Source organism: Leptopilina boulardi, unplaced genomic scaffold, assembly GCF_019393585.1.
Source record: "Leptopilina boulardi isolate dan_hultmark-lab unplaced genomic scaffold, ZJU_Lbou_2.1 LbouV2_229, whole genome shotgun sequence".
NCBI lineage: Eukaryota > Metazoa > Arthropoda > Insecta > Hymenoptera > Figitidae > Leptopilina > Leptopilina boulardi.
Genome location: NW_026137784.1, coordinates 1,598,187 through 1,622,926, shown reverse-complemented (window position 1 = coordinate 1,622,926; position 24,740 = coordinate 1,598,187). Strand labels below are relative to the sequence as shown.

Here is a 24,740-nt window from a genome sequence, read left to right as displayed (position 1 = left end):
AACAAAAAATTCAACAACAAATTGTATTCTCTTTAAGATATCAAAATCGTAATTAAAAGTTAAAGTACTATTAAAAAATGGTTTTTTAATTTATTTCATTACCCAAAAAAACATTCACTTTTTGTATTATTAAATTCATTGTGTTTAATTATTTTTTTTAACAAATAATCTCATTTTTTATTAAAGATTTTTAATTAGTCTATTTCCGATAAATTATGTAAACTTTTTTTTTTTATTAGCATTACAAATAAAACACATTGATTTGTTGCAATTACATTATTTGATAATTTATGACTTAAATGTGTGAGCACAATAAAAGTACATACGTTTTACATAATGGCGCGTTTGATGATAATTATAACGGTGATGATAATGAATAATGATGATGATGATGATGATAATTGACGATATATATAAAAAAACAGTAATAAATTGATCAAAATGATATTATTGACTTGATATTTATGTTATATGTATGATTATTGTACAAGATTTTTGGTAAAGCTAATCGCAATTAACTATATTATATTTTTCTAATGAAAAAACACATTTTTTTTGTTTTTTTATTCGGTCAAAAATTGGAAATAGACCTACAATGCGATAGGCTTACGCATACTTTAAGTATTCGAGGGAGATCTTATAAATTGATACTGATGATTGTTGACTATAATGACACAAAATACAATAAAGACAGTATAACGAAGTTTCTCTATATATAATCCGTTTTATAATCTGTCAATAAAAAAAAAAAAATCGGTACAAAATGCGAAAATTTACGCAATTAAAAAAACCTATCCTACCTAAATCATACAATAATAATCACAAAAATGAGACCCATATCCAAGATGCATTTTGAGATCGTCATTATATTTTAAATGAACGGAAGCTATACTTGGACTGGTTTGTTGTTGTAAAATTAATATAAACTTATTTTTTTTTTTTTGCCCATATTTTTTTCTATTTTGTTTATAAAAAAGTCTTTTAATTTCTGAATGTTAATAAAGTTAGTCTTTTATATGAGGAGCATTATAAATCAATCTTGGCAATTTATAACTTATTTGCAAGCTTATTCTTTAAAAAAAAAAATTTATATACTTATTTTAAAATTGTTTAATGGAATTTTAAGTAATTTAATAATTTCATTATCAAAATTGTCCTTTTAATATTAATTTAATTTGTTTTGCCTCATTCAATATTTTTTTTAAAAATATATGTATATATGTATATAACAATTCTTATCATTGAATTTTAAATATCTATTTTGTAATATATAATAATCTTGTCAATTATTAAACTATATTTATTGAAATTAAATTTCAATTACTGCTTTGAAAATAAAAAAAAAAAACTTATGAAACTTAATTTTCTTTTACAGCAGAAAAAATAAAAATTTGATTTTTAATTTCTCTCAAATATTGCATATTTCTGTAGAAAGAATAATTCACTGCTATATGACAAGAGCAGTGAAAATATTTTTTATTTTTTTTTCTGTCTCACATGCACAGAAACTGTGTCATTTTATGTATATTTTTTTTGCACCACAGACGCAAAGATGATTGTGATTCGAACGAGAATTTATCTCTTGCCATTGTCACAATCATTTATTTTGAGCCCTTGATACAAATTATGTACTATTATTTTTTTTTTTAAACTTAACACTATTATAAATGTAAAAAATAGTAATATTAAAGAATAATAATTGCAATCATAATATAGATTATTAATAGTTGTAATAATAATAATAATAATAATAATAATAATAATAATAATAATAAAATATTGAGATTACAAATTGAAATTTTGATTTCAAAATATTATTATTATTACTATTTTATTGTTATAATTGCTGTGATGATCACCTTATTACATAATTTGTAATCATATTACAAAATTATCGCAGATTTTTAAAAACCTAAAATACAATGTATGACTTAAGTATTATGGCAATTGTATTATCATTTATGCTTATTTCCTTATATTGTAAAATTGGTTATTATTTAGAAGACTCTTGTTTTTTGTTTTTAATCAAAAATAAATGCAAACTTTTATGTTTTCATTGAATTTCAATTTTTTTTCGACTCTTAAATTAAAAAGAAAATTCTTTCTGTACCCGCTATTAGTATTTATATATTTTAGTAGAAAAATTTATATCTTTAAAAATGTGATACTTCCCCCCCCCCCAACAAAAGTCCATTTTGAAAACACATTTATTGTTTAAAATAAGGCACAATTAAGAATCAAGTGATTGTAAAATCACTATAGAGAAAAAATGTATTTGCGGACATAGTAAAAGTTGCGTTTTTCGACAAATTGTTTTTTTTTTTTAAACAAGAGTATTTATTAATTAATTTAACAACTTGGTGATTCCTTTGCTTCGACTATTATCTAAAAAAAATTAGATTATTATTATTATTAAAAAATTAAGTATTATTTAAAAATTAAAAATTAAAAATTAAAAAAAAAATGGTCAAGTTAATATTACTTACAGATCAAAGATAAAGAGTTCCAATACGTCTTGGTGACATGACAGTAACAGCAAGACGTTGTCCACATTTTGATGGTGGAATTAATGAAGCAATATTATTTGATAATGATGTTTCAGGTCTGGCACAATTGACACCACCGCCTCGAAGTTCCCATACAAGGTTTGTAAGAGAGCGTGGTCTACTTAGACGACGTGACCTAATAAAAAAAAAAGGAAAAATAATAAATAATAGTAATTAAAAATAATTTTTAATTTTGTACCTTTTCTCTGGAAGTTTAGCGCCTGAATCTCCTGATGTTCGCCCACCGGAATGACTTGAATCGAGAGTACCATCGAGTTCCATTGCTTGTTGTAAATTTGTTAAACTTTTATAACGTATGTTAAAAAGAGGTGAACCACTTTTTAAACTAGGTGGTGTTTCCTTAAGTGGAGAACTACTCTTTTGTCTTAAAAGTGGACGTCCTCTTTGTGTACCATTTTTAATATAAAGTTTTGCCAATGGTGGTTTTTCAATTCTAGGCATTGCTGGTGCTTCTTTAACAGTTCGTCTTGTTCTTTTTTCAGCATTTTTTTTTGTTGGTATCGTTTCAATTGGCGGCGGTTCAGGTCGATCATCAACTAATGGAATTGTTACAGTAATTGGATTAGGAACAAGTGCCGAGGCAGTTGTACTAGTTGGAAGTGAAGTTTGACTAAGCGAAACAGGAACAGAAGCAATTAATGGAGGTGATGGACAAATTGGACGTATTGGATTTTCAAATGGTGATCTGACACTTTTCGGTAATGGTGCAAATCCCCGTACATAATCATATATTTGATCAATCTCATCGTATTCCTCAGTGGGAACACGATTTTCATCTCTATAACATGATTGATGATAATTATAATGATGATGATGATTATTATTACTATTATTATGTCGTTGATGATTATTGGAATTGTCCGAACTCACGGATCTTCGAAGGAAACCATTATTTCTCGTTTGTCTTGATTTACCATCACCCAGACGGCCATCTAAAACGTGTGCCTTGTCAGCGACATCGGCGACAAGACGTGTTGCTCGATCCACCAACCTGTTCAATTCAGGCATTATCTGAAAAAAAAAAATTGTGAAAAAATGGAAAAAAGGGAAGAAAAGAAATGAAATTACCTTAAGTGCTTCTTCATTTCTTGACTTGACCAATTTAAGTGGTGCTGCTAATGGTAGAGCTACGGCGGCACCTTCTCGACTTTGCAACGGTAGGGCAAATACATGTTCCTCTTCATAGGTTGAAAGTAATCGCAATTCGGGAATAAAATGCGATTTAAGACCTCTTGGTGGTTGGCCATGGACTAGTCTAACAGTCAAGGGTAATCGTTTACTTAAAAGTGCTTTTGCTGTATGAACACCGCTGATATTGTCCTCGCGAGCCAATGCACTGAAACGGCATCTTTGCTCCATACCAAATAGTACACTATCACCATGTGAATCAATACAGCGGAGAAATTTTCCCCTACCTGGTATTGCAACTTCACCAGCAACCGAAACTGTTTCGCCTGTTATTATTGTTTTACTTCCTTCAGTTAAAATTGTTTCATCTTCAATTTTACATGCTATTCCTCTTATTGTTTCACGTACCAATGCACCTTCTTCAGGACATTTACGTGATAATTCATTAACAGACTCAATACCACGTACAGCTCTTCCTTCTTCGCTTAAAATTTCAAAATATCCTGGATATGAATCTGGTATCGCTAATCTAGGACCAACTCCAATAACACGTCGTCCTTCTTTTATTTTAACTGCTTGAGCTACTATTTTTCGTCTACGACCAGCTGATAATAATAATGCTGTACTTTGTAAACTTGGCGCTGGCAATGTTGGAACACCTAAACCTCCATATTGACCTTTAGTGATTTTTATCACAGTTGGTAAACGATATTTGGATACAAATTCACGGAGATATGTTGCTTCATCCGCCCAACGAGCCGCGGCTACAATAATTTGCCCGTCGGTCGCAGCCATTGAATTCCAACGGGCTTTTTAAATAATTATTTAATTTTTTACAATTTTCTTCCAATTTTCATCATTTCGTTTATGCGTTCCATCTGAAACAGGAGATTCATTTTTAGAATTTTTTTTTCAATAACAATGTAAATAAATTCAAGAATATTTTTTTTGTAAATGCAATCTCGGTTGAATTCGGATGGACTCGGCTTTGAGAGCGGGTCCTGTATTACTCTATGCCACTGACACGGATCAAGGCCAAGTACTGATGCACCACCAACGATATGCAACGTGTCGTGTTCTATAGTGTATGTGCTGGCGTATATGTGTGTGAGATCATATCCAAAGAAGCTGTTATAAAATTCTCTTATTCGTGGAATTTTTAAAAAAAAAACAATTTCTTTAACATCAAAATTAAATTTTAATTTTATTTATTAAAATTTCTCTATGATTCGACAATTATTCAAGTCTAGTAAAAAAAAAAATTAAAATAAAAATAGAAAATTTAACTGTACTGTACACTATTAATGATTCAAGATCACCGGAAGTTGCGGGTTATCGAACATTAAGTCTTTAAAACATACGCTTATGTAATTTACCAAACTTGTTCTTGAATCACGCCAATTACATATATATAATCAATGAAATATTTTATTATTGCAATAAAAAGAAAAGTAAAAAAATAATTCTCATTCAAACTATTCCTTTTTTTTTTATGAGCCAAAAGTTTTGAACGTTGAAAATATTTTTGCAATCTATAAATTATTAGAAATTATAATGTCAATGTAAAATAAAATAGTAAATAAAAAAGAAAATTAAATTAATAACTTCTTTTTAGATATATTTAAAACAATATTTTGTAATAAAATTCGTAGAAGTTACAAAAAAAATTTTGAACGTTCAAAACTTTTGTCTCATTTTTTTTTTTTTATATCCTTGAAATACAATTCTAGAAAAAAAATTATTTGATTCAAATACTCGCTTATGAAATAAATAATTGAAATAATTTTTATTTAAATTATATTTTGAATTCTGTATTTAAAAATACGATTTAATTTATTCAAATAATTATTTTGATACAAATAAATTTTTTTGATAATAGTCGAGTATTTGAATCAAATAAATTTTAGTTCAGTGTAATTTTTTTCAGAAATAATTTTGAATTTTCATATTACCAATAAACGCATTCGTACAGTCAGGATCATTATGGCCAGATTCCATACTCAATTTCTTTGGGACATTCCCTGTTAAAAATTTTAACTGATTGCTTCTTGTTATTAGCGACCTGCAACAAAAAATAAAAAAAGAAATTGAATTACAATTTACAAAATAAATTATAAAAGTAATTTTCAAATAAAGAAATAAAATAAATTTTTTATATAATTATTTCTTTATATTTATAATCTTGAAAATGTGATTTAATTTTTTAAACGATGTAGGAAAACAAAATTTTTCTATTTTTTTTGTATCGAATTTAGAACTTAAAAAAAATATTTTACTTTTCTATTGGGGGTATAGAATTGAGCTTTCCTTTGTCTCGATCGTGAGTGAAAAACAGTGTTCAACAGGACCGTGAAGACCTTGAGTTGTAAGACCTCCTAGTCATGAGAACTCACAAGGCCTTGAATGGTGTGCTGCTACGCGTATATTGTTACGAGTTTCCGCTAAAAGCCAACTTTTAGACTCTACTTTATGCAAAATAGTCAGCACCACAAGACAATATATTTGTTTAAGACATATGAAATCCAAAGTTCACTAACATTAAAGAAAATTTTTAATTTCAATCGAAAATTGTATCAATTAAAAAAATATGGTATTATTCTTCTCTTCAATGAATGATTATTAATTATTAATTATTAATTATTCATTATTAATTAATAATTATTCATTATTAATTAATAATTAACAAATAAGTTTTGTACATACAATTTTTCTTTAAATAATAATAAAAAAAAAATTTGTAGACTTAAATGAACTGTTGATTGGCATTTAACTTTCAAAATGTTACCATAGTAAGGAAGAGAACTCTCTCAACAAGAGAAAGAGAAAGAGAGAGAGAGAGTAACCCGTTTTGTATGCCTTTTGTGAAATATCATCCTGCACACAGCGATAACATTTAAATGCCAGTGGCAACTGACGCAGCATTTTCAGTACACAAAAGTAGAAAAAAAAAATAGACACGACTCACGAAAATTGACTTTTTCAATGGATTTTCAATTTTTCAAAATTATTGAAATCCTCATTCAATGATTATTATAAATTTTCTAAATTTGATAAAATTTCTTTACCAATTTTTCAAATTGAAATTTTGTTTACCTAGTGCCATCTCAATTGTATATATAATTTCTCTCTGTGTGACTATGGCGCGACGTAATCTTACGCAAGTGCATATGAGACCGCCTGAGGTGTGGTATACAAGTCCGTTAGAGGTCATAAGAGAGGTCAAACGACAAGGTAATCCGCATTTGGATATCAGAAAATTTGAATGGAATTTAATAAATTTATTACTTTTTATTAAAAAAATTCACTAATTTTTTTTGTTTCCAGTTTCCACACAAAAAAATGTTTTATCAATTTCTTTTTCTGTTTTCATTTTCAAATAAGCGAAAAGTTAGGCAAACGTTTCAAAGTTAGCAAATTCTCTTTAAGAATATATGTGTAACCCCTCAGGCAAATGTATCCGTTAGTCACGGGTTTAGTTACCTGCCTACTCGATAGACATATATATATATATGTGATACCACTATTACAATCTGACATCAAGTTTTTGACCTTGATTACAATTTTTGCTTGCAAAAATTTCGTTAATATCTCTCATAATTGAAAATTTCATCAATTGGTGCAAAATTTTTCCATAATAGTAGTTTTTTCCTCCTTTTGCGATTTCAAAAATTTCTTTTCTAAATAAAAATATATTTTCAAATTCAGATGAATTTATTCAAAATGTATCTATTAAAAATTAATTTAGCTATAAAAATCAATAATATAAAAATTGTCATGCTTACTCATTGTCGATTGGAACTTTCGAACTTCAACTTTTAACCCATAACGGCATTCTGGTTTGTCTCGTCAGCACTTAAGTGTATAAAAATCTGCAAGAAAATTATAAAACGGTTTTTAATTTTTATTAAAAACAAAAGATTTGTTTTTTTTTCTATTTTTATAATTAGAAATATTTAGAAATTTATAAAAAAAAATTTTTTTGGCAAATATTAAAAAAGAATTTAAAATGAAAATTTATCATTGAAGAAAATATGAATTTCCCAAATATTGTTTTTTTTTTAATAAATAAAGCTTCAGCGATAGTTCCAAAGAGCATTAAACTGGTGCGGCGTTTGAAGGTAAGTGCAGCAAAGCAGAGTGTATAGTAATTCAGGCTGCATAAAACAAGCTGCCATACATGGGGCGACCGTCAGCAGACTCCGGGTTATAGCCAGACCAGTGTTGTACAAGTCTGTTCATTTATATAGCTTGTATGTATGCTTGCTTGCCTTTAGTCTATCTTCTCAAATTTACCTCGACAATATTCAACGCTTTTTTTTTTGCTAAATCAAATATTGTTTACTATTACATTTTTTTCATTTTCATAATTATTCTCCATTTTTTGTTTCCCCCCTCCCTTTTATTTTAAATAATTTATTCCTTTTTTTTTTAAATTACTTTTTGACTATATAATAAAAAGTTGTGTCATAATATTCGTATATCCTACTTAAATATAACATTCCCTATATCATCCTGTGATACACGTTCGTCAAGGAATCAACGATGAACAACACACAGCCTTGAAACCTGTTCCAACTCTGGTTTATGCAGGAGGGGATCTTTACACGGCGCCAACCTGATCGACGGGAAACTCGCGCACACCTATATATATATATACATTCTTTTCAGTAAAGTAAATTCGCAAAAATTCGGCTTTCATCAAATTTATTTACTATCAAAATCATTTTTTTTTTCTCATTTAAATCGCAAATAGAATATAAATTAGAATGGCAAATTTGTTTGTATTGATCAAATTTAATATTTCCGTAAAAATAGAAAAAAAGTCAAATAGCGAAACAAAAAAAATTATGTATTTAAATAAAAAAAAATTTGCAAAAATATAAACTCCCTTTCAATGAATTATAAATCTTTACTGCCTAACGGATTTTTTTTAAATATTAAATCACTTTGTCCTAAACGAATAAAAAAAAGTTAGGAATGCGAACGCTTTTCAAAATTGAAAACTATTGCAAAAATTGTTATTTATATAAACTAACATTTAAATACTTAATTCCAATGTTTAAAAACGACTAATTGAAAAAAATAGTTTTTTATATCACAAAAGTAAAAGATTAGTAAATAATTACAGAATTTTATTTTATAACGTATAAAAAAAAATATTTATCAAAATTGTAATAGAGAGAAAAATTAACTATATTAATTGTCATAGAAAAACAAGTTAGCTGTAATAGAAAATTGTGTTAGATAAAAAAAAATCCGTAATTAATTTTGATTATTTATATATATAACCCCCCACCTTAAATACACACACACAGAGAGACAAACATACATGTTACATACACATACACACAAAGAAGTAATTTATTTTAAAGTCAAAATTTCTATTACTCACCTTCAATAAAATTATTTATCCAATAAAATGTTCCTTTTCATTCATTTTTTAAAAAAAAATTTTTCTTTAATTATATAAAACACATTATAGCACTTTTAAGAAATGCGACAACACATTTAGATTGACACACTAATAATATGATGGAAAACAGTATTTTCTTTTTGATACTAGAGAATTAGAAAAAAAAAAGTTATTGTAAAAGATAACACTTAACTAATTAACTTGACCGAAGACCGACGCCAACTGAAGTTTACAATGACATGGCCTTTGTGTTGATATTCATGTAGAAAATAATAGGGTCTGTTTGCATTGTACTACAATTTTGTTATCGCTGATTGGTGGAAATATTTCCACATGTCCATATGTAACCAATCATCATAAGTCTTGTTGTAATGTGTTTAAAGAAAAAAGGCTTTTCTCTAATTTTACATAGTTCTTGACAGTTGTTTAAAGAGTAATGTTTTTACAAGAAAAAATAGTAATTTAAAAAAACAAAAAAATGAAAACCGATGCAGTAATAACAGACGTTATTGTTCTTTCAAAAGATACAAATTGTCTACAACCTATAATTGGTAAGTTTTATTTTGTTTATTTTATTATTTAGTTTTTAAAACAAAAATTTCTTAATTTTTCTAGTCAATTTTCAAAATGGACAATTAAAAGATGATGAGACTTATAATATGAAATGTGGTATATTTTCTAATGAACAATGTGAAAAAACAGTACTTGCTTTATCAAATGGAAAAATTGTATACAAAGGTTATAGGCCAAATGTTGATAAGGAACCAATGTGTACAATGTTGGCTATTCGTGACAAAATAACGGGCAAAATAAAACTTATACAAGCCGAACGATGGGACGTTGCACCTGTTTTAAATCGTAATTTAAATAATGACAATTATACAAGCACTGATAAAATTGCAACACTTAATAAATTATTTGGTTCAAAGAAAGTTAAACGAAAAACAGAATTACATGAAAAGACCAAAATAAGCGGGGATTCTGTCAATGAACTTCTGGAAAAAACTGTTTCAAGTAAATATTTTTATTAATCTTGTGTTGTAATAAATTATTTACTTTTTTTTTTTTTTATGTAGATGTAGATGTGGAAAAAATGAATGGTTCATTAGACAGTGAAGAATTATTGACAAATTCTATTTTACCACCGTGTAATAGAGAAGCATTAAATATAGCCGATGTTTATGATATTAATGATATTGTTCCAAAGGAAGTTTTAAAAAATTTATTTCAAGTGGAATTCGAATCAGTGGAGGATTCATTGGAAGGGTAAGAAAAATAATTAACTTGTAAAAAAAATTTTCAATTGTATTAATATCTTGCTTTTTTTTCAGGAAATCTAAATTTTTTATTGATACTTTGAAGTGTATAAAAAATCTTCCAAATTGCAATAAAAGACTAGCAGTTTTATTATATATTGATGCAGTAATGACATGGTTTAAACTTCCAATTAAAGATGCAAAAAAACGTGGTACTAAAATATGTGTTTATTCAAATATTGTTAATGACTATGTCATGGAAAAATATAGTTTAAACAGTGTTAATGGAAGGTAAAATAATTTTTTTTTAGTTTGAAATTAATTTTTACATTTCATTAAATTAAAAATTTTTCATCTATTTTCAGATTACGACCTAGTAGTATAAAAGATAAGGGTATTATTCATTGTATTATCTTAGCTCTTGCGATAAATGATTATTCATTAGATTTGGAATTATTTGCAACTGAAATTGGAGTTCGTATAAGTCTTAAAAAAATGACTGAATTCGCAAGATTAATTTGTGCCTTACCACTTAAAGAAAACAAAAAAATAGTTGTTCTAAAACTTCCATTACCACCTCCATTATCTTTATTCGCTAATCGAAAAAATCGCAAATAATTTGTAAAAAATTATTCTAAACTTTTATAAATAAAAAAAATATATGTTTTAATAAAACTTTTTTTCACTAAGAAAAATAGGTATTATTATTTGTTAATCAAATACAGAAAAAAATAAGTTTTGGAATCGTGTATTTATCAGAAAAACTGCGCGACTTTCATACAATCATATTTTCAATTATTTACAAATTTAACAATCGTGTGCATTCAATAAACTTAACCATTATTTCTAGTAAAAAAAAAGAAAAAAAAAAGTACATAGGTTTTGTTAATATGAATAATAATAATAATCGAATTTTTGATTATAAATTCATTGAGTACCTTTTTTTTTTTTACTTTTAAGTTAAATTTTCTTTTTAATTATATACTGACTTGATTAAAAATAAAGCTATCTATACAGATATTAATTTTAAAGCGTCCCTCGAATTTAATTTGTTTGTGACAAAACTTTGACTTTATTATGTATTTACATTAACAGAAACTTTAATAATTCACGTTGACAAAGCGTCCAAATTTATCATGAAGAAATAAAATTTCTCCTTTTTTATAAATTAATAACATTTTTTATATTTGAATTTGTTTTCGAAATTTCTCTCTGTGTGTAAAAGTATGTTTATTATCTATATTTACAAACCAACACACATAATAATAATTCGCTTGAACGCTTTTTACATAATATTATACAATAATAATATACAGTAAAAAAAAAATTTTTTAAATCAATAATATGTAAATTAAACATTATTGATTTTAAATATCCTTACTGTATATGTACAAAATATATTGACCTTTAATAATATCAGTTTTAAAAAATACCTGGAAACTTATATACTTATTACGCAGTATTATGCATATAATTTATGCTTGAACTTTTAGTGTGCATATGTACATTGATGAAAAATAATATTTGAAGCACAGAAAAAAAAAGAATTTTTTTTTTTTGCGACTGAAACCCATTAAAAGCAATTCTTCAACAATCATTTTAATAAATGATAATTCAATTCAATGTTATAGAAGATGTTTTAGAATCTCTAGATTTGAATCATGATATTCGTTTTCATTTTGACGTAGTTAAACTGATACAAACTTGGTCCAAACTGTGTATTCAAAAATAATGAAAAAAAAATAATCTTAAGACAAATGTTTAAAAAAAAAATATATATAAACAATTCGGATATCGATTTGTCTTTTTAGCGTCATATTTGAGAATATCATGAGCTGTTCAACAGCGCAATAAAAAAAAAATAATAATTCAAACATACTGTACATTTGTTTCCAAAGATATGGCATGAAAAGTCAAAAATTTGTCATTATTTTTGTGTATCCATTTACAAAAGGTAAAATAATTTCTTTCCTTTTGTGAGAAAAAAATTAATTTTTCTTTCTGTCAATTAAATTTTTTTTTTTTTGCGCTATGGATACAATAAAAATTCTCTGACAGAATAAAAAGCACAAAAAAATGGAAAAATATTGCTTGGATAATTTTTTGTTCAATAGTCATTTAGGAAAGTTTTCTCTTTTCAAAAAAAAAAAACCTATGAACTTTCAAATATGTTGCGATTATTCCCAAAAAACACTACACTTTTATCAAAATGTTTACGAAAACAAAATGAGTATCACAATTCAAGTTTCTAGATATTGGGAATTAAATGAAATAATGGCCTGCAACTATTCCAAAATTCTTTTGTAAATTTCAATTATTTGAAGCACTTTTACTATCAACAAAATAGAAACTTCATTTTTTATCAGGCATATGGTTAGAGACAGGTTTTTTTTAAAAATTATTTAAAATGGAGGACAATTAACGCCAGGATGAAGAAATTGACACTTATTTTCGGCACGGCAGTAACCACTTTTTGAAAATTGTCTACAAACTGGTGGCTGTTTAGTGTTTCCTCTCCATCCTCCACGCCATCCAACACCTCTAACTGGTGGACCGCCACGAAACCAACCAGCACCAGGTGGTGGTGGTGGTCCACCTCTTCCACGATTAACGTGCATTGGTCCACTTCCTCTGGGACCACCTTGAAAATTAGGTCCCGGTCCAAACATAACGGGAGGACCACCTTGAAAATTATTTGGAACATTATTATAACCCATATCTTCAGGTCCCAACATAAAACCATCCGGTTGATTATACATTGGTGGACCCATCATTCCAGGTGGCGGTGGTACCATTGGACCCTCCATACCTTGTGGATAATTACCAGGTACATTTGGCATTATTCCCGGCATATCGGGAACAACAACTTTACCATCACCTGTTCTCCAACCACCTCCAGGTGGTACTGGGACTCCCATTTCTGTGCCCATTTGATTCATTGGATTCATCATTGGTTGTGGCATTATTGGTCCCATTGGAGTTTGTTGAGGTGGTCCCATTGACGGTAGCATTGGATGGGGATTATTCTGAGGATACGGTTGATATGGAAAATTAGTCATTGTCGCAGGTGGAATTGGTGGATTCGGAAGTTGGGGCCTTGGTTCTGGCCATGGTATTGTTGTGAAATCTTTTTCATTTGCCTTTGTTCCTGTTAAATCATCGAGAGGAATTACTTTCGCCTCTATCACTGGCAAGAGTCGTTCCTCTTCTGGCTCTGCAGGCGTATCAGGAATCCTGTATTAAAAAAAAAAAAAATTAATAAATAAGAAAATAAATGAAAATAAATTTTTTCTTTGTAAATAATTACATGTTTCGATGGAAATATAACGCTTGAAGAATTCCTTTTTCACGAGCATATTGAATATCTTTTTCCCTACTGTCTTTGCCAGCTTCAACTAATGCTTGAGGAACGTCGATTGGAATCAAAGCTCTCCACCTCGTTTTTTCTTCCATTAAATCTTCATTACCTGTAAAAAACAAATTTTGTTAGTTTTTCTAAAATAATTCCCAGGGGGAAAATTTAATTTACACCTACTTAATTTTCTTGCCATTTGGAAGGCTTCTCTTTCATTTTGTTTGTCAATTTGTTTCATGTCAGTGAATGTTTTAGTTACATTAACTCTCTCAGTTTCGTCTAATTCAAAATATCGTACTGATTCTAATTCGACTTTCCATTTTAGACTTTTCTTAGGACCTTTACGTTTTTGTATAATTAAAACACTTCTTAATCCATCAACATAGCGAATTTCATTAGATTCCGAAACTTCTTGATTGGATTCTATTATTGGCTTGTCACTAAAACTATCTTCCGTTGGTGTTGGTGCTAAAAATAAAAATAAAAATAAAAATAAAATATTAACATTTAAATATATATTGTGGAAATAATTATTAACTCACTTGTACTTCTTTCTTCTTCATCTTCATCATTATCCTGATCCTTGGAAATTTTAATTTTATGTTCCTCATCATCATCATGCTCTTCATCGTCATCGTCTTCGTCTTCATCTCTTTCCTCTTCCGCTTCTTCTTCTTCATTTTCTGTTCTCGCTTTAGAATTCACTTCAGACTTATTCTTTGCCTTTGTTTCATCATCATCATCAATTTCCAATGTATCTTGATAAAACTAAAAAAAAATTATATTACTATTTGTAAATTGAACAATTATTAAAATATTTGCAAAAAAAAATAATCTATACCTTGAAATTTGGCTTCAATAATGCTTTATCTTCATTTTTTTGTGATGAGGCAACAGATGGTGAATTTAATGGAGGTGAATGATCACGATTATTTTCACTACTAGTATCTAATTTTTTAACATCAGGTCCAGCATCCTTTGAAATCGAAGTTCGTCGTTTTCGCTTTCTTGGTTCTTTATTCTTTGTTGATGCTGCTGTTAAAGCGTCCATGAACATATCACTCTCTTGCAAAATCATAGCTGTAAACAATTAAAAATATTATTTTTTTTTTTTAAAAAAAAGCATTTAAAAAAAGTATATATTTAATAATTAAGGCAAAAACAAAGATATTTTTTTGAAGAAATTATTTTAAAATATTTAAACCTATTTTAATTTCTCACACACACATTCTTTCTTACAATTAATATAAATATTTATGAATAAATAAAAGATAATTGCCTAAGTTTATTCAATAAATATAGAAAAGTACATAAAATCTATTTACGATATATATTTTAATTAAATAAATTACATTACTTGAAATAATTAAATACATTATATAAATAAGATCTTTTATTTTATTAAAAGAACAATTTATCCAACTTAACATTTTGATAAAAAAAAAGAAAAAAGAAAATATAACAATTCTTTTATTGAAGAATATAAAACATTTTTGTCATTTGTTAATGTACAAAAATCATAAAAAAAAAAGAAATTTTTCAGAAAAAAATTGAATAATAATAATATTATGTCAGAAATTTATAATCTATTTGAAAGTGAATTTTATGGAATTCTATATTGTTTTAATTATATATGAATTTATTAACTCAATAATTAAAAGTTTTTTTTAATTATAAAATTTTCAATATTTTCGAAGATTGTTTATTAGATCGACAACTATAATTTTCAGTTATCGTATATGCGATTTCTATTAAAATCGATTTTAGTTGTAGGCATTAAATTACTCACTTTGTTGTCTTAACAAAAAAAAAAGTTAATAAAAATCCTGAAAAAGATATTAAAATTTTCCCTGAAAAATACAATAAGATATTGAATAAAACCAAAATAATTATTGCATCTATAAATAAAGATTTAAGGAAAATTATACATAAATAATATTGCGTTATCAAAAAAAACTATTGAAGAACTAGATTTTAGACTCAAATTATACATAAATGCAATGTAATGTATATTTAAAATATTTTGAATCCACAAATAACGAATAATTAGAATTATTCATATTTTTTTTTTAATGATCAAAATAATCAAACTTGTACTTTCAAATCGTTTGTTACTTTCTTAATTTTTGAAATATTAAATTTATTTTTAATTTAATGAATTAAAATTTATACTATTGATGATATTTCTGAAAATAAAATTCATATTTATATAAATTAATTAATTTGATATTACATGATAAAATATATTTTAAAAAAATAAATAATTTTTTTACCTCAATTATTGAAGAATTTTGCAACAATTCATAATCAGAATCTGAAATTATTCTAAATTTTAATTTTAATTATTTCAGAAATTCAGCCAAAATTAATAACTGAAATTATTAAATATATTTTTAGAAAACAGAAAAAATATTTTATATCTATATTTTTAAAAATTACTTCATCCCTTTTTTTTATTTAAGATTTCCATTTTTTTTTGAAAAAAGATCATATAATAATTTCTAAATGATATTAAAAACTAATAATTGCAATAAAATTATTGAAAATGATTAAAATTATTACGTCATTTACAGATTTATAATTGAACCCAATAAAATCATTTAAGGTTTTATTATATAAATTATTTAATTTTTATTATTACTAATGACCCAATTGTTAATAAAATATAAAACTGCCAACAAATTACGACTAATTACTTTTCAATTATCATTCTATGTGATTTTAAGATTAATTAATTTTCAAATCATTTTTTTTTCCTTTTTTTGGAAAAAAAAGTCGTCCTAAGAAAATGTAAAATCAGTTTTAATAACTTTTTTTAAAAAATTACAAGGCCTTTTTCATTTTAAGAGTTATATAATTTTTCACATAATTATATTAATTAGTGAAAAATTATTTTTTTTTCAGTTTTGTCTAGAAATTTTTCTATAACAAATAAAATAATTTGGAAACAAAAAAAAATATGGACAAAAGGGGCCACTCACCACTTTTTGTTCTTCAACAGTCGACCCCCTAAGTTTTCATCTGAGGTCAAAAGAATTAAATCATCTTTTGGATTAACAAAATCTCAGAATACCACGTGCATAGCCCCAACGAAAATTTTGTTTACTGCGCACAAGTGATTAAAATCAAGCTGAAAAACCTTTATAATTAAATAAAAAAAAAAATTTACAATTTTTTTTTAAATAAATATATAAATAATTGAAAATAATACATTACACTCTTATATTAACAAAATTTCTATTTTAATTTCAATCCTCCTGTTTCGAATTAAGGGAATCAAAATAATGAGAATATTCATTAAGGCTAGCACAGCCTGAGATTTCGTTAAGTCTTTTTTTTTTTTTATTTTAAATTTAAATTTTTGATTATTTTTTTTCTTGTAAAAAAAGTGATATATTTTATCATAAAATCATAACATTAAGCTATCTGTAGAAACTTTTTAATATAGCACATTTTGCAGGAAAAATTTTTTTCTCTAATTTTTTGCGAAAATTTTATTTGCAATTTTTTCATGAAATTTTTCAGCAAAATTTGCAATGCAAACTTATCATCATGGGGAAATTTTTATATTTACCACACAAGTTTGATGCAATTTTTTTTCATACAAACTTCCAAACTTTGCATTACAAACTTACTGGAAACTTTCTTTAAATAAAAAAAATATTTGTGCTATGTTAGGGAATATTTTGAAAATAAAATTTTTTTTGAAAAATTTTATTTTTAATTAAATTAAACAATTTTTTAGTAAAATTTGTTTTTTTTTTTTTGTTTTTTTGTTTAAATTATGTGTAACAAATTATACATATTTCTTACCATATATTTTAATTGGTAAAGAAAAGAATTAAAAAAGTAATAGTTAAAAGAAACTATTTATTATAGTCAGGAAATGCTTTCGACAATAATGAAAAAATTATATTTTATATTTTGTACTCAAATTTTCATTATAACAGGTACTATGTTAGGGCAATATATTTTACTACAGTATTTCATTTATCATTTTTCCTTTCAATTTAAATTTCATCTGTTCATCTTATATTCATTTTCAATTATGAATTATCCGTTTTTCAAATTGTTTCGTTTGCTTTGAGTTATTGAATAGACCCAATTTTTTATTATTTTTTTTTTTTTATCTTTATGTAGTCCGCTAATTCTATCGCGTAAAACGCTTTCTAAATTTTATTCCTTTTTAATTTTATGCTCGATTTGGAAACATAAAGGAGGGTAAAATTAATTATTTTTTTCTTTTTTTCATCCTTCAGTCTCTAATTTCTTTTCCTTTATGAAATTTTCTTAACAATTTAATATTTATATCAATACAATTAGCAGCAAGCAAGCAAACAAATCTAGAAAATCAGGAAGACAAAAAAAACTTTTTATTATGTTGCATTTTGCAGTCAGGTTGCAAATTTCTCTTCGTTGTGTTGGAATTAAAGACCTTCATTTAGTCGTTCAATGCCCGTCGTCCATAAGACCACATACTTAAATATTCTTGAAGAGTGCTCATCCATTTGATCATCAAAATGAATGTTCCAAAATTAACGTAGAAAATGTTGCATAAAGTTGCAAAACTAGAAGAAAATACTTATTCACGGATTACTTTTTTTTCGTTTCATTTAATATTTAATCGATTATTTTCGTTAAATTATAAAAAATTTAATATAAAAAATTAATTCTTTTCAAAATTATAACAAATTAATTCAAAAAGAAGAAATAAATTAATATCAACTGTAATTTGTAGAAAAAAAAATTGTTTTTAATTCAAAAATTGTATTTGAAATAAATAATTTTTAAAAAAATCAAGTGGTAGTAAAATAATTAATTTCATGAATTTACGTTTGAACTGTGAAAAAAATAAACGCGTGGGCTTACTGAATTTTTTTCTTCGAATTAATATTTTTTTTAATTAGATAACAGTCAAAGAAGATGGTTTTTTTTTAAAAAACCCTCAGCCTCACAAGGAACTGTGAAGAAGAAAGTATGTGTAATTTATTAAATTGACTATTTCTTCTTTTTTTTAAAATAATAATTTTTTGTTTGCCAATTAAAATTTTCAATAAAAATTTGATTTTTGGAAATTATTTTTTGTAATTTTCAATTATTACTGAAATTGCAGTGACGCGGTTTGTGATCATATACAAAAAAAAATTGTTTATTAATTCCATAACAAAAAAAATTGTCTGTGATTTAATAAATTAAATTTAACTTGTAAAATTAAACACTATTTTTCTCTAGACATCTAATTTAAAAAAAAACGAATAAAATTTGACAATAAATTATTATTAATAAATATTTTAACACCGGTATTCAGAATATTAGAAAAATTGAGAATAAAAATTAGCTAATTGAAAATAATTTTATTACAACTAACATGTAAAATCAAATTCTTGTTTATTTTTGTAATATTCGATAATAATAATTAATTTTAAACAGATAATTTTCTATAAAATTTTATAGACACAAATAAAATTTATAATTTTCCTTGTAAATATGAACAAAAAATCTAAAATCAATAAAAATAGTTTTTTTGTTTTAGATGGTAAATATATAAACAAAAAAGAAAATTATAATTATTACTTCGACAATTACTTCAAATATAGTTTAAATGTATACGATCACAACTCAATGATTAATATTTGAAAATTGAAATAAATTTTTATAATCGTCCTATTAAATTATTTATCAATCTAATAAAAATATAGAGACTCATGAGTTTAAAGAAATTCAGATACTAGATCAATTTATTTGATTATTTTTTCCATATTCTACACACGAAGAGAATAAAATTAAACAAAAAAAAAAAATTTATTTGACTGTCTTACCTAATGTAGATGTTGTAAGATGTTGAAGGTGATGACCATGATAATAACAACAACGACGACGACGATAACAAAGATGTCCTATGCTGATGACGGCAGTGTTGCTACTGTTAATAGTGATGATGAAGATGATGATGATGATGATTACAATAATGACGATGATGATGATGAAGATGATGATAATAAAAATGAGGACATTCTCATAATTATAAAATTATCAATTAGTTTATAATAAATAGATTACATTACCATTAATCTATTATTAGCTGTACATGTAAAAAATTAATAATTTAATTATTATATTTAAAACATTACCTGAATTTGATTAATTTTAGCTCATTATAGATCCACGATGTGCCAATGATGAAATTAACTTACCACTTTTGAAATCTAATTCTACTCGATAATAATAAATAAAAATTAATAAAAAATATATACAATTGTAAAAAAAAAAAAATATTTTTCTGTTGCCAATCACCTGTGAAATGAATAAAATGTTAGGTAATGTAATTTTAAAATACACATTCATACTTGTTAATCTAAATCTTTGTTTTTGCCTTTTTTTTATCAATTTTCATTCATACTTACGTTTTGGTTTAATTAATTTGATTCCACCTTTTTTCTCATCATTTGGAGGTGTAACTGAATTATCAAGCATTAATCTTGCTTTTTTATCAGCTGACGAACTGCTTTCTCTTAATGGCGATGGTCTCTTCAATGATGATATTTTTGTTGATATTATTTTTGGTTTATCAACAACAATATTTGGCTTTCTCGCTGATCTTGGCGGTGGTGGTTTTGCTTCTTCCTCTAATCCAGTTGATCTAAATTTTGAATTAAATGTCTTGACTGTTTTTGGTCGCGTCGAATCTTGAATTTTTCGATTTTCTATTGATATTGAAATATTTTTTTTCTCAATAGGCAAATTTTTTTTTGTCATTTCTTTAGAATCTGTTGAATTTCGTTTTACATTAATATCATTTGGCTCATCAGTTTTTTTCTTAGGTATTTTTCCTAATTTTGAAGTTAAAGCTGGACCTTGAACTTTTTCCAATGTTGCTTTATCCTTTTCTGCTTGATCTTTTTTTTGTTTTTCCCTTTCTCTTTCCTGTTTTTCTTTATCACGTTCAGATCTACTTTTACTGTTTGAACTATGTTTACTGCTACTACTACTACTACTACTGTTACTACTAGTATTGTTATGATGTTTATCTTTCGTTTTATCTTTGGATGTTTTTGAACGATGAGATGATGATGATGATGATGATGAACTAGAACGATGAGAATTTGAACTTGAACGATGTGAGCTAGAATGTTTTGAAGAACTTTTACTGCTTGAACTATGATGACTGCTTTTTTTCTCTGTTTTTTCAACAGTTACAGTTGTAGTAGTAGTAGTACTACTACTAGAGCTACTATTATAGATTTTTTTGTCATTATCTTTTTTTGTAAAATCTCGATTTTCTTTATCATTAGCAGACTTATTGTTCTCACTACTAATGGCTGATGATTTATTATCTTTTATTTTATCTACACTATCAATAGTATCAGAATTTTCTTTTGCATTAACAATTGTTGTTATTTCATTGACACTGCTTGGCAATTCTGTTGTTTCTTCTTTATCGCCAGTTTTATCGGCATTTTCCACATTTTGTGAATAATCATCTAATTTTTCATTATTTTGAAATTCATGTATATCACCATTTATTTCTGAATTGGAAATATTGATAATATTTGTTGAATCAGTATCGACTTTCGTTAAAACTTGTTTTCCATCGCGTATTGTAATTTTATAAACTGGAACAACTAATGACGATTGTGATGATGGTACAACGACAAATGATTGTTTTTTCTGTTGAGAACATTGTGATTGTTTATTATCAATTGGTAAATGAAATGTTTTCTCTGTAATTCGATGATAATCATTTGATGGTTCTTGATTTTCTTGAGCCGCATCAATTAAACAATTATTTTGTGCAATCTGTACATCAGTCTCATTTTTCTCAGTTGCACTACTTGTACTTGTACTACAAGAACTACTTTGAATTGTAGAAATAACAGGTCTTGGATGTACAATTGCAGTTGGAATTGTTGTTGGTTTTATTGATGACGATGATAGTGTTACAATTTGTGCAGGTACCGAATTTGGTGCTGCTTCGCCTTTTACAATTTTCAACCATTGTTCAACAAGTCGGCTAGCTAATATTCTTACACCTTGATGGCTTCCTTCTTTAGATAAACCTTTTATTAATTTTGGACAATTATTGCTTTTTAAGCGTTCAATGTCCACTGGACATAGTAAAAGAAGTTCCAATAATTCTTGAATTAATGCCCAATTTTTTGCGAGAATACCATCAGTAAGCCACATATGAACAAGATTCCATCCACCTGCGCCCATAAATCTAAAACAAAAAATTTTTCTTTTATCTCATATCTAAATTATAAAGAAATTTTGTTTTACATATTCAAAAATTGATCATTTTTTTTTTAATTAGATCTCAAATTTTAATGCTCAAAAAAAATAATATTGAACTATTTTTACTTACTGGCTAAGAAGATCGGTATCTGTTGTTTTCAAAATTTGAATATATATACATTTCGATACTAATTTCTTAGAGAATTTAGTCATAAGATTCGCTAAACGATGTACTTCCTCTTTACTTTTGATACCTCCAGTGGATCCAAGTAAAACACTGAGGCATTTGAGCAGTGACAAAGGATCAATTCGTGGCTATAACAAAAAAAAAATATAAATGAAAATTAATTAATTTGAAATAATTAAAAAATTTATATTTAAAAATTTTTGCATCTCAATTTCTTTACATTACATATTCATTCATAATTTAATTTGCTTAGAGAATATTAAAAAATATATAGGTAATTAACCAGAATTAAAAATTAAGTGTAAAAATAGCCAATATCAAAATTCATTCATCTAAATCTGGTTTAAAAAAAAAAAATTTCCTAAATCGATTTGTTGCCGAATTTCTATTTTTCAAACAAAAAAGAAAATAATTTATAATAAAAGAAATTATAAATAAAAATCTCTCATATAAAAATATTTAAATACAATTGAATATTTCTCATTATCGAATTGACCAATTGATATGAATTAAAAAAAAATTTTTTTCCCATCATTGTAAAGTAAATATTGCAATAACTTTATATTTATGATCAATATAATTTGATCTAGATTTCTTCAAGAGCATTACATAAAAAATGGCTCATAGTGAACAATAAAAGATTTTATTGACATTTTTTTTTTTAAATTAAAAATATTGATATTTTAATTTATGTTTACTTGTTCCAAATAAATTATATTTCAAAAAGAAAATTTAATACAATAAATTTTATTCAATTGATGAAAAATAAAAACAAAAATTACTAGTACCACTTGATATTTTTTTTTATAAAGAAAAAAAAATAATAAATTATTGAATGTGTAACGAAAATTACAAATTTTTTTTTACAACAAGAAACGATTTTGGTAAAAAACTACAATTTTTGTCAAAACATTTCCTAATGGCAAAAAAAATTTATAAAAACGTAACTCTTGATATTTTTTAACAATTTTACTTAAAAACCTGTTTGAATTAAAAAATGGTTTTTTTTTATTTCTATTTTAAAAAAACAAAAAATATGAAATTAGTTAAATTTTTGTTTTGATTGTTTACTTTTCTGTCAATTCTTAAGGAATAAATTTTCAAATCAAGATTATTAGTTTACAAATACAATTTTATGTCAATAAAGAAAAATATCGATTGCAATTTCTTTGTTTAAAACAATTTTTTCTATTTTGTATAAAGTTTTTAAAATTAAATGATATTAAACGTTTAAATCTATATCTATGAACATTCAAAAAAAAATAATTTATTTGTACTATAATATTGACACTTTAAAAGTATCAATATTACAGCAGGTTTTAATTAGATTTTACAAATTTTTCTACAAATACAAATTATAGGTTAATATAGTAATAAAAAAAAAAAAAAATTTACATTGTTTTGTGACAGGAAAAGAAAATTTGTCTTAACAATTAATGCTTGGATTAATGTGCATGCTTTTGTTACAACTATATAATTACATATTATTATTTTATATAAATTTAAAAAAAAAATGATATATACTTTCATTTGTCAAAAAGAAATTGTCTTAGCTAAATTTTTATAAATTAAAAAGAACTTTTTTCTAATCAGGTTATTTGGGGTTATTGATCTATCCCTTCTCATGAAGGAAAACTGATGATGGACTAGAATGGAGATGGACTAGAAGCGCCCTCTAATTTTTACATTATGCTTTATAATATATTATTTTTTATTGTATATGAAATTACAACAAAAGTATTAAAAAAAAAAAAACTCACCATTTTTTCTTATTTCACTGATGTTTTCTTGAAAATTTAATTTATTTTAGATAATATAAAACACCAATAACATATTGATCTCATCAAATAAGCTATTTTTTGTACACTTATCATGTTGCGTCGCCCAACGACACGTAATCAGTTCTATAGTCAGTCGCCATTTTCTTAAGCTTTACCACGAGAGAAACGATTTGATATATATATATATATATATTTATCTATATATACACCTTCTATCGCGAATATTTCTCTTTCAAATATTCATTAAAAACCAATAAATATATATCGCGAATTAATTAACAACTTGAAAGAGAAATAAACCTATTATTTGAGAAAAGTATTACACTGACTTATTATCTAAAGCAGATCAATGTACGCCACGAGACAATGTTGCGTATAGTCCGAAATATTTATAGGAAATAATCCCTATTACCCTCGAGAAATTCTACTTTCCTTTGCATATACAATTTTTAGCAATAACGTAAAATGAAAAAAGTAATAAGTTTAAAGTAGAAAAGACAAAAATATTTAATGAAAAATCAACCCTATTGCGAACAGGAATCGTTTAGTAACCGACTGACGAGAAACTCGTTGCGCACTGAATCTGCGCATACCCCGCCTCTATTTCTTTTATTCTCTTCTACCAATCATAATTGAAAAAATTATAAAAATAATTTTATTAATTTAGTAATATTTGTCATATTTTTTTAAATATATTTTTGAAATAATAAAATACAATTTCTTTTTATTTTTAATGAAATATGTATTTCAAATGTTGAAATTGATAGTGAAAAATAAGAAGAATAATGTGAAAAGTAATTTTGATTGGACGTATAGAACTC

At 25.6% G+C, this 24,740-nt stretch overlaps 3 protein-coding genes across 3 annotated transcripts; 1 reads left to right on the top strand and 2 right to left on the bottom strand.

Moving 5' to 3' along the window:
- Positions 1 to 428: 428 nt before the first annotated feature.
- On the bottom strand, positions 429 to 9,344 carry LOC127279992 (uncharacterized). Its single transcript, XM_051302664.1, has 7 exons — positions 9,088 to 9,344; positions 7,478 to 7,564; positions 5,648 to 5,757; positions 3,636 to 4,573; positions 2,746 to 3,578; positions 2,487 to 2,682; positions 429 to 2,385 (listed from the first exon to the last, which is right to left on the bottom strand). The coding sequence occupies exons 4-6, from the start codon at positions 4,488 to 4,490 to the stop codon at positions 2,490 to 2,492; spliced, it is 1,881 nt and encodes a 626-aa protein (XP_051158621.1). The 5' UTR covers positions 4,491 to 4,573; positions 5,648 to 5,757; positions 7,478 to 7,564; positions 9,088 to 9,344; the 3' UTR covers positions 429 to 2,385; positions 2,487 to 2,489.
- Positions 9,345 to 9,500: 156 nt separating this feature from the next.
- On the top strand, positions 9,501 to 11,059 carry LOC127279993 (uncharacterized). Its single transcript, XM_051302665.1, has 5 exons — positions 9,501 to 9,659; positions 9,724 to 10,122; positions 10,185 to 10,374; positions 10,440 to 10,655; positions 10,730 to 11,059. The coding sequence occupies exons 1-5, from the start codon at positions 9,587 to 9,589 to the stop codon at positions 10,980 to 10,982; spliced, it is 1,131 nt and encodes a 376-aa protein (XP_051158622.1). The 5' UTR covers positions 9,501 to 9,586; the 3' UTR covers positions 10,983 to 11,059.
- Positions 11,060 to 11,100: 41 nt separating this feature from the next.
- Positions 11,101 to 24,484, bottom strand: LOC127279990 (serine-rich adhesin for platelets). The gene is made up of 8 exons (XM_051302660.1): positions 23,899 to 24,484; positions 22,082 to 22,266; positions 20,124 to 21,937; positions 14,561 to 14,799; positions 14,262 to 14,487; positions 13,900 to 14,187; positions 13,672 to 13,831; positions 11,101 to 13,598 (listed from the first exon to the last, which is right to left on the bottom strand). Exons 1-8 carry the CDS (start codon positions 23,899 to 23,901, stop codon positions 12,767 to 12,769), a joined length of 3,747 nt encoding a protein of 1,248 aa, XP_051158617.1. The 5' UTR covers positions 23,902 to 24,484; the 3' UTR covers positions 11,101 to 12,766.
- Positions 24,485 to 24,740: the final 256 nt, after the last annotated feature.

Coding starts and splice junctions, on each gene's coding strand:
- LOC127279992 (XM_051302664.1), bottom strand. CDS start 4,490: ATGGCTGCGACCGACGGGCAAATTATTGTAGCCGCGGCTCGTTGGGCG. Junction 3,579..3,635: donor GAAATGAAGAAGCACTTAAG/GTAATTTCATTT, acceptor TTTTTTTTTCAG/ATAATGCCTGAATTGAACAG. Junction 2,683..2,745: donor GCTAAACTTCCAGAGAAAAG/GTACAAAATTAA, acceptor TTTTTTTATTAG/GTCACGTCGTCTAAGTAGAC.
- LOC127279993 (XM_051302665.1), top strand. CDS start 9,587: ATGAAAACCGATGCAGTAATAACAGACGTTATTGTTCTTTCAAAAGAT. Junction 9,660..9,723: donor TTGTCTACAACCTATAATTG/GTAAGTTTTATT, acceptor TAATTTTTCTAG/TCAATTTTCAAAATGGACAA. Junction 10,656..10,729: donor TTAAACAGTGTTAATGGAAG/GTAAAATAATTT, acceptor ATCTATTTTCAG/ATTACGACCTAGTAGTATAA.
- LOC127279990 (XM_051302660.1), bottom strand. Junction 14,188..14,261: donor TGAAGAAGAAAGAAGTACAA/GTGAGTTAATAA, acceptor TTTTATTTTTAG/CACCAACACCAACGGAAGAT. Junction 13,832..13,899: donor CCAAATGGCAAGAAAATTAA/GTAGGTGTAAAT, acceptor TGTTTTTTACAG/GTAATGAAGATTTAATGGAA.